Source organism: Pistacia vera, unplaced genomic scaffold, assembly GCF_008641045.1.
Source record: "Pistacia vera cultivar Batoury unplaced genomic scaffold, PisVer_v2 Contig539, whole genome shotgun sequence".
NCBI classification, from domain to species: domain Eukaryota; kingdom Viridiplantae; phylum Streptophyta; class Magnoliopsida; order Sapindales; family Anacardiaceae; genus Pistacia; species Pistacia vera.
In genome coordinates, this window is record NW_022196378.1 from 975,140 (window position 1) to 985,159 (window position 10,020).

The 10,020-nt window shown below is 40.3% G+C and overlaps 1 protein-coding gene across 1 annotated transcript; it reads left to right on the forward strand.

The window, feature by feature from the left end:
* Positions 1–238: 238 nt before the first annotated feature.
* LOC116107537 (lysine histidine transporter-like 6) lies at positions 239–3,277 on the forward strand. The gene is made up of 8 exons (XM_031393811.1): positions 239–295; positions 421–560; positions 665–1,048; positions 1,933–2,332; positions 2,419–2,524; positions 2,660–2,751; positions 2,843–2,911; positions 2,994–3,277. The coding sequence occupies exons 1-8, from the start codon at positions 269–271 to the stop codon at positions 3,090–3,092; spliced, it is 1,317 nt and encodes a 438-aa protein (XP_031249671.1). The 5' UTR covers positions 239–268; the 3' UTR covers positions 3,093–3,277.
* Positions 3,278–10,020: the final 6,743 nt, after the last annotated feature.

Genomic DNA, 10,020 nt, shown 5'->3' on the forward strand with positions numbered 1-10,020 from the left:
AGGGCGCTTTTCTTTGCTTTTGGTAATAATGGAATCGGATACTTTCATAATTTCTCATCAAATATTATTTAAGAAATGTGATTTTACTACTAATCTTCACTGCAAGTACTCCCTCCGAGTGCGCAAACTAAATAAAAGTTTGGAAATTAAAGTAAAAAATTCTTTTTCTTACCTTTGAGTCAGCAAACCACTACCACTACAAATACATGATGGTGATCTCTCAACTCCCACCGGGGTCTGTCTGTTTCTTTGCCTTTGCCTGGAAAATATGGTTTCAGCTTCTCTAACTCCAAAGGTGAGCGCATTCCTATCCTCTCTTTACAAATGTCACTTCATTAAGTTCTATGCTAACATTACTTATCCTCACCACATCGTTAATTTGTTCTTTAAATCTTACTTGTTCTAAATCAACTTTAACAGGAAGTTGAGTCCAACGAAAAGTGGACGCAAGGAGAGCCATCTCGCCACGCCAGATGGTGGTACTCAACTTTTCACTGTGTCACTGCCATGATAGGTGCGGGCGTTCTCAGTCTGCCCTATGCCATGGCTTATTTAGGATGGTATGTATATATATATATATAACCACATATGTTAGAGAAATTTTTAAATGAACCATAAAGATTAAAACTTATAGAATTCATTTTGTTTGTATATTTTGACTTAGGGGTCCAGGAACAATGGTGTTGGCAATATCTTGGTTCATGACGTTGAACACAATGTGGCAAATGATACAACTGCATGAATGTGTTCCTGGGACACGCTTTGATCGGTATATTGATCTGGGTAGACATGCTTTTGGACCAAAACTAGGGCCATGGATTGTGCTTCCTCAGCAGCTGATAGTTCAAGTTGGGTGTGATATTGTTTACATGGTGACTGGAGGCAAGTGTCTTAAGAAATTCGTGGAAATGGTCTGCAACAATTGCACACCAATTAGGCAGTCCTATTGGATTGTCATATTTGGTTCTCTCCATTTTTTCCTCTCTCAGCTTCCCAATTTCAATTCTGTCGCTGGTGTTTCATTAGCCGCAGCTGTCATGTCACTAAGGTACCTCTAAATTGTGTTTTAGTTCATTTAGTTTGAATTTTTCAAGGAATACTCGGTGGATTTATTGGTGGTATCGTAAGAATTAAGTATATGTGATCTCAAACATTAACTGCTTAGGGAAAACAATCTAGAATCCATAATGATTTGCACCGAATGATACACTATGAGGAAGTGACACTCACCTTCTTAGTCCTGATAGACCACCTAATTAATTTTCTTTTACGCTAGCTAACTCGGATTATTTTAATGATTTGGTGTAGAATATTAACCAGATTGAGTGGTTGAAGCTACAACCCTTGCCTTTCATCAGAGTCAAACTAAAAAATTAATTTTTTTTTATTTTTTTTTATTTTTTTTTTTTGTGTGTGCACAATAGTAGAGCACTTTTAATGTGGCGGCAAAAGCCTGGAAGTTGCAGCGCCCCTCCTTTAAAGATGGAAGATAAGGGGGCAAGGGTCTACTCTATTATTTCCCCGTGAACTTTGGATGAATACAAGTCTCTCCTTTCTGTTTTTCCTTTGTATTTTTGTTTGTAGGAAAATGAGCCTTTTCTTTGTCCGTCAATTATTGGTTAATATGTGAATATAAAATCATCGGTGGTAGTGAAATATTATAGAAAACCGAGCTCACTAGTGAGGTAAAGCAGCTTCAAGTAATTAAAAAACATGCAGCCGTCTGCCACTAACAAGACAAACATCACATAAAATATGTATGAGCTCCTTTTAGTATTGTCTAAAAAGGTATAACCTAACTTATTACAACACCTTTGTTATTTTAAATTATTCGAAAAAGAAAATATAATGATACAAATTACAATTATGTGCATATATGTAACATGCAAATAAAATGAGAAAAATAATATAATCTTGGTGAGATTATTGCAGTTATTCAACAATAGCGTGGGTGGGTAGTTTGGCTCATGGTAGAGTTGACAACGTTAGCTACGCCTACGCATATCAAAGCACAAGCTCAGTCGATTACATGTTTCGAGTGTTCAATGCACTGGGACAAATATCATTTGCGTTTGCGGGACATGCAGTGGTGCTTGAAATTCAGGCCACAATGCCATCAACTCCTGATAAACCTTCAAGAATACCCATGTGGAAAGGAGCAGTCGGTGCCTATTTTGTTAATGCAATCTGTTATTTCCCGGTAGCCCTTATAGGCTACTGGGCGTTTGGGCAAGAGGTTGAAGATAATGTGCTAATGAACCTTAAAAGACCAGAGTGGCTTATCGCTGCTGCAAACCTAATGGTGGTCGTCCATGTCATTGGCAGCTATCAGGTTTGAATCAATGCATATTAATTTTAACAGCTTACTAATTACAGTATTTAATGAATGACTATATAACAAGGAAGACATATATGCAGGTTTTCGCTATGCCTGTTTTCGACATGCTGGAGAGGATGATGATGAAAAAACTGAACTTTCCACCAGGACTTTTACTTAGAATCGTTGCTCGATCTGCTTACGTAGGTGAGATTCCCACCGCCATTCTTGGAGAAATTTAATAGAACTATATGTTTTTAAATGGAGAATACTTATTTTTGTAAATTTTTTTATATATATTGAGCATCACATGATGGGATGAGTACATGAATTAATTTGCAGCGATTACGCTATTTGTTGGAGTGACCTTTCCATTCTTCGGAGATCTTCTGGGTTTCTTTGGGGGATTTGGTTTTGCTCCCACTTCATATTTCGTAAGCCTTTTCAGTTAACCATTTAAGCTGTGTCACTAAACTCCTAATTACCTGCCATGTTGAGTATTAATTAATGGTCAAATTGCTGCAGCTGCCTAGCATCATGTGGCTGGTAATCAAGAAACCAAAAAGATTCAGCACCAAATGGTTCATCAATTGGGTAAATTTAATATTATACTAATAGAAAGATGGATGCTGAATTCACAGCTTAATAATATGAAATTGAATTTGAATTTGTGCAGGCCAGCATAGTGGTTGGAGTGTTCATAATGTTGGCATCAACAATTGGAGGGTTTCGAAATATTGTCACAGATGCTTCCACTTATGATTTCTATACATAAGTTGATTAATAAATATTTTGTACTTGTAGTTCTACATTGTTTTCCTATGTCCAGTCTACGTTTGAAGAATCAAATATTATTATCCAAAGCAAGCCCAATGTTTTCCACCTCGCTTTTGGCTTGTAAATCAGTTTATGTCAAACTCAGTCAATGCACATTCTTAATCAACTGTTAAAATATTACTAATTAATATTCTCTCTCGTTATTAATATCTATAATCTCTTGAGCAATTAAACTTCTAATATGAAAGTAGAAGTAAAGAATCTATGAATGTAAAAGTTGGAAAGGGAGGCCGTGGCAATGGATTGTTGCACTAGTCTTTCTCGAGAGTTAATCGAGGTACAAGTAAGTTAACTCGAATATTTTGACTAAAAAAAAAAGTTAGAGAACATGTAAAAGAGCAGTTACTTCATAAAATGTAGGTGATTGATTTAACAATATAATTGAGCAGCTCTCAGAAACTAAGCAAATGGTATGGCTATGATTTGTGTTGTACAACTTTATCCCACTTATCACTAGCACTTATATTTTTCAGGGAGTGGTTGATGATGGTGATACATCAATATATGATGACCACCATTAAATTAAATCATTTGTACCATATTATACCTTAACTTCCTTCATACACATTATATTTTTTGTGCTAGTATTATTGGTTTCGAGTAATACTACACTCACAAACACTTATCACTAACTTTCTCTCATAAACGTCACGTGTCAGCTCGTAATTGGTCAGTTTGAATGGGTCTCGCTTGTCCAACAATGGGTTTCACCTGACTAAGCTAATTACAAACTGTCACATGGGGCTAGTGAAATGTATTAATGAGAGATGTTTGTGAGGCTAGTATTCTTTTTTATTGTATGGTAAAATCCTGTGTGTTTAGCTTTTTTGTAATTTACACTCACTGATTTCGAAAATGTGAGCTTAAAGTGTTTGACATTTTTTGTGTGAGCACTCACTAATTTTGAAAATGCAACCCAAATTCCCTTTTTTTAACCATCGGTTAGGTTATTATATTTAAGTTTAAAGGACATGATGTTTTTACTATTCACCCAAGATTAAATCAATCTAACATTTAAAATCTATCAATAATGTTAAGAGATTAATATATTTTTTAGAAATTAAATTTGATGAAATTGTTAATAAATTTAGGTTGAATTGATAACATTTGCATTATTAGTGAGTGTTCACTACTAAAAAAGGTCAAACATACAAAGGTTAGGATCGCATTTCTAAAATCAATGGGTGCTCACTACAAAAAAAGACCAAACGCACAAAGTTCAAAGTCATATTTCCAAAATGAGTAGATGTTTGTTTAAAAAAGACAAAACACAAAAGGCTTAGTATAAAGAGTAATACTATGTTTACATCGACATTTTACACCAATCTCTTCACCTGCCACATCATCAGAATGCCAGGTCACTTCCCCAAATAGAAAAAAGAAGGGCCAAAAATCCAAAATTTCAAACCTTAATTTGCCCAACTTTTTAAACCCCAGAAAATTTTCATCACATTAAAACCATAAGTTGAGCTGATCCAATTTCATAGTTTTCCTAACTTTTGAGCATATTTCCAAACTTATTCTTCATAAATGGATTTAGCAACTGTAAACCTCAGAAACTTTCTGTCACATTATCACAATCACGATTTTTTGCCTCAACTCCTCTTGATTGACTACAACAGTTCTTTCATTTAAGTTTCAGTTTGCTTACGAACATTATAACGAAATCATCAAGGCATCAATTGCAAAGGAAGAGACGCACTACACTTACCAGACTAAGATATTATTTGGTAAATTGTAGATGCAAAAAATCTACCTTTACGGAAATAGGGTATGATCTCGTGAGGTTGAGGCCACAAGCAATCCGCTAAACCTGCACACGCGAGGAAAAAAGTGTGAAGCAAATGGAAAACATCGGGGTGGTGTTTGCCATAGACACTCCGACGATCAAGTCAGCAAGGCTGAATGAGGTTAATTTAGTAAGGGTTAGAGAAAGAGAAGGTTACCAGGAGTCTAGTCGAAGACTACAACTACGGTAGTGATATGAGGTGCCTAAGAGTGAGAACTACGGGTTTCGAAGGTGTAATGTGTCCCCTTGTGAGAGGGTTGGCCTCTGTTTAAATAACAACTGTAGGATCTTCGAGTCATAGGAGGACTGTGAGTCCTTTGGAGTTGAGGTTTTGTGAAAAAGAAGAACCTTTGACTCCCTTACCTTAGTGGGAAAGAGAGTCCCAACGGGTCTAAGACATGGATCTTAGATGAATTAGGATAGTAATGGACCTCTTCGATGGAGTTCAAATAGTGCCGGAGTAAGTAGACAACCTTGGGCTCCAAGTAGATCCTAAGTCCAATAGGTGGTCTAGGATCAACGGGCATGGGCCTAGACAACTTGGTGATGAGGCCTAAACGAATCGAGCCTTTGCTGATTGGGCCCAAGTAGTGAGCAACAGGGTAGGTGTACCAAGTAGACCTGATTTGCAGACTCTATTGCGGGCCCAATCAGAATTGGGCCATGGTTTCGAGCTTTGTTGAAAGTGTCTTCATCTTTGGGCCTATTTGGACCGAGGACTTTTTTTAGCCCTAATAGTTTGCCCCCCACTTTCTAAGTTAAGGAGTGCTTAGCTTAGAGAGTAGATGTTGTGTGGAGGTGTGCCTAGTAGTTCTTCGTAACCGACTAGTTGAATACGTGAGTGTATTGCATCTCCGTTCACGGAGCCGAACAGTATAGCTTTTACTGTAGGTGATGCACTCGGTATACCAGGCCGAATGGGTGAGTGGAGGCGGAACACAAACATACCTTCACTCGACGTATCTAACCGAGTGGAAAAGTGGAGTTGACCTTGGAGAACTCGCCTGGTGCATTGGACCGAGTGAGGGGGAGTGACGACTATCCGTGAAGATGCCCTAATTAGATGCATCAAACCAAGTGAGGGGATGTGAGGCACATCTTGTAAAGATGTCCTCACTCGGTGCATCGAACCAGGTGAGAAGATGTGAAGTACCCTTTAAATGTGCCCAAACTCGGTGCATCGAACTGAGTGAGAGAAGTTATGAGAGCTTGTATCACTCGGCGCGTCAAGCCAAATGATGTGTTGCGAACTAGTTGTTTGGAGCTTCCCATTCGACCGGGTAGACTGAGCGAATGGATATAAAGTATCAAAGGTGTTTGATCAGGTAAGTAATGAGATGAATAATCTACACTCATTGGAGGTGTAGTCGTCCTGGCGCAATCGTCATGCTTCTGGGTATATGCATTCCTGAACTGGAGACATGTGTAAGGTCGGGATTTCAACCTATTTTGGGTAGGAATTTGGAAAGTTGATTCGCCTAGGGCAAAACGAGGTTTTGCCACGTGGACCTGTTTGAAGGGACAATCATTAAATGCCATCCATAAGTGTCTTTAGGTATTTCATCTTTCTCATCTCAAATATTGAAGAGTTTCTTTGCAAGTTTTTCGTAGGGGAGAACTTTTAGAGCTTCAGAGATTTCTCGCGTTTTTTCACGATAACCACTCCTTCTGAGTCTTCTTTTTTTATTTTCGAGTTTACTGTTGCTTTTGGTTGGTTTCTGGAATAGTATTCTTGTTGTTTTGAGATGGTTTTGAATATATAGAGAAAAAAAGGGATTTGGGGTTTTCTTGGGTTTGCTTGTGAAGGGGATTCTCTGATTTTGGAATGTTTTATTGCGGTTTGCATGTCTGCTTTGGAGGAGTTATATTTGTATTGAAAATCTGGAGAGATTTGGAGTAATTTGCTTGAGTTTTGATCTGTTTTTGGTGGGCGTGAAATATGCTAGGTTGATTTTTTGTGGTGTTTGCGTTTTTGGCAAAGATAGAAGACAGAGTCAAGTTATGAGGTATTTTGGTTCGGTTTGGCTCATCTTGGTCTGCTTGACCGGGTCGAGTGAGGTGGTTTGAATGAAGTTTGGTTTTTCGGTAAGGGCTAGGTTACATAGGTTGTCTGATCTCCCAAGTCAAGTGAAAAGGGATCTAAACGAGGGGTTGAGGTAGTAGGTACTCGATGATCCTGACCAAGTCGAAAGTTTCTTAGAGGCAAAGAGTTAGCTTGATATCAGAGCTTGTTAGTCGGTCGCTCTGGGCGAGTGGAGCTTTTGGAACTAAGGATACGATTTGGTATTGAAAAACCAATCAGTTGCTTGGGTCGAGTGGCTAAGGAGTTGAATGTCGCAGTCAAAGTCGAGCGACTTGAGGGGGGTGGAGATGGAAGTTAGGAATGAATATGAGAATGCCCCAACAATGGTACTGATGCCAGAGGGTGGAGATGTTCTGGTCGGCATACCAAAGGGGTTGAACATGGCCGCTATTGGGCCGAGTAACGCCGCCCTGAACGATGGTGATTCGGATGGGCAAGGGACGAGTGGAGAAGACTCTGATGAAGTCGATGGTTCTGAAAGTTTGCCTTCAACCAGTAGCGGCTCCGAGGATGAGCCGAGCCGACCCGGTAGCGAGATATTAAATAAGGACTATCCATCTTTGCTGAAGGAGAGTGATGTGTGGCGGATCAAGCAATGGACCACATTCCAGAGTTCGTCAAGATTAGGGTGCCCAAGTTGTACAAGAGGGTCGACTAGGAGGCAAAAGGTTAGGTGAGTGCCTACGAGAAGTGGTTCCATGACGGGCTAAGGCTTCCTATACCCCGTCTTGTCTGGGAGGTCTTTAACCACTTTATAATCGCGCCGATTCAAGTTATATACCGAATGGGTGGAGATTGTTGATGGCTTTAGAGGACCTCTGTGTGTGAAATCAAGTGATGTTTGGGCTCACGAGTTGATATACTCTTATTTCTTGAAGGAGAGTGATAAGGACAAGGGCCAGTACATGATCAATCTTAAGCACGATCAGGCTCATCCCGTGACTGACCTCCGATCGAGTGATAAACACTTCTTCTTCATGAGGGGTGAAACAGTCTTTAAGGAGAGAGGCCAGGGCGAGATCCCGTATACTTGGCGAGCGACTGGTGAGGAACTTAGTCTTTATTCATTCTTTGATTACTAAAGTCTTAATTTGTTTCTTTTTTGCAAATCTTGAGTTCAATCGTGCCGGGTAGAGTGGAGACGACTTAGATGTGCAAACTAGAAAGGTTTTTGTCATTCCTAGGGCACAGAGGGATTGACGAGTAGTGTTGGAGGAGGCGAATATGAGAACGAGTCACCTGTGGGCTGGTGTTGGTGTGATTCAGCGAGGTATCCCATTTCCTTCACTAAAGCAGACTTGGAGTGTGTTGCTCATCCGTTACTGTAATTATATTTTGTCCAATAAGTCGAGGTTGAACCCACTAACTGTTGCGGAATTCACGATTGCAGAGAGACTTATGAAGAAGTTAACCATCCCGAGCGTGAGTAAGTCCATTGCGAGACGTTGCGAGAAGAGAAAGAATGACTCTTTGACTAAAAAGGAGAGGAAGGTGGAAGATGTGGTTGTAACTCCACTCAAACAACTGCCTGTGCCCAGGGCTGGGTCATTAAGACGTTGGTCTTGGATGAGGAGACTGAGATGATTACTTTTAATATCCCAACTTCCACGTCGACCTATTCAGATGCCGTTTCCATGAGCAAGTTGGCCAATTCGTTCTTGTTCCCAACGGATGAGAGCCGACTAAACCAGATAGGCGTGGTTGCGGTTGTTGATTGGAGGGTTTCCCACTCTTTTCAGGTATGAGCCGAATTTTTATCTTACTATACTTGTAGTGATTGAACACTGATCAAGTGGTTTTATCATGCAAGCTTTCACAAGCAGCCTGGAAATCCATTATGTTGTAGGAGAAGATACATGACGTTTTTAAATCTAACGCCAATCTGTGACATAAAGAGACGGCGACCCAGAAAGTTGAATAGGAAAGCCAGCAACGGTTGAGGGAGGTTGAGGCCGAGCTGGAGGGATTTAAGAAGGAGTTGGCTGAGAAGAATGCAGAGGTTGAGTCGCTGAGGGAGCAGTGCCTCAGTATTGCTGACAATGCCATCATTAGAGCTAGGGGATAGCTGATGTTAGAGTACAAGGCCAAGAACACTACCCACTGGAACCTAGATGAGGGCATCCAACTCTTGCGGGAGATAGAGGAGGAGGGGGTTGTTGGTCGCACGGATTATACGGAAGAGTAGATCAATGGCCAGCTATTCGACCTTACTTATCAACCGGGATGGTCGATTACAAAAGGTACCAGTGACTAGGCTGCGGGGACGACTACTGGGGCCAGTGACAGGGTGATTGAGTCAGAGATAGGTGAGATGACTCGTATTGATGATGTGGGGCATGATGCCTCTTAGGCTTGTGTTTATTTTTTCCTCTTGTATTTTTTGGGGCCTGTGATGCCTTTTCATGGCGTATGTGCCTTTTTTGTACCTGATATTTGGCCGTTTGAGGGTTTTTTATTTATCTGATACTTAGCCATTTGGGGCTTTATGTTTCTCCTTGGGTTTCCATTTTACTGTTTTCTTCGTGGATGGATGGATTGATTGATTGTTTGTAGATGTGTGGGGTTGAACCCTCTTTCCTAGGTAATCACCTCATAAATGTATCATGTCCATGCGAAAAGTTGTAGTCGAGACAGCATGGTCTGATTCGAATACATGGACCGATGCAACCAGTTTGAGCCGACTGATTGTGTTCGTGATGTGGACAAAGTCAAGTGGCTGAGTTGCTAGTGTCGCTCGAAGGTGATTTTTATAGGAGCATGTCGGTATGGGCCGACTAGAGATTTAAGCCATTTGGTTATTTTTTGTTGGGCTGGGTCGATCAAAGCTGTAGATTTGCGTGAATTGTTCAGTCGGTCTGAGCCGACTGAAGGTGTAAGTCGATGAATTGGTTTGAGTTGATCAAAGGTATGAGTTTGCGTAAATTATTGAGTCAGTCTTGGCCGACTGAAAGTGTAAGTCGATGAATCGCTCTGAGCCGATCGAAGGTGAGAGTT

Coding starts and splice junctions, on each gene's coding strand:
- LOC116107537 (XM_031393811.1), top strand. CDS start 269: ATGGTTTCAGCTTCTCTAACTCCAAAG. Junction 296..420: donor CAGCTTCTCTAACTCCAAAG/GTGAGCGCATTC, acceptor CAACTTTAACAG/GAAGTTGAGTCCAACGAAAA. Junction 2,333..2,418: donor ATGTCATTGGCAGCTATCAG/GTTTGAATCAAT, acceptor ACATATATGCAG/GTTTTCGCTATGCCTGTTTT.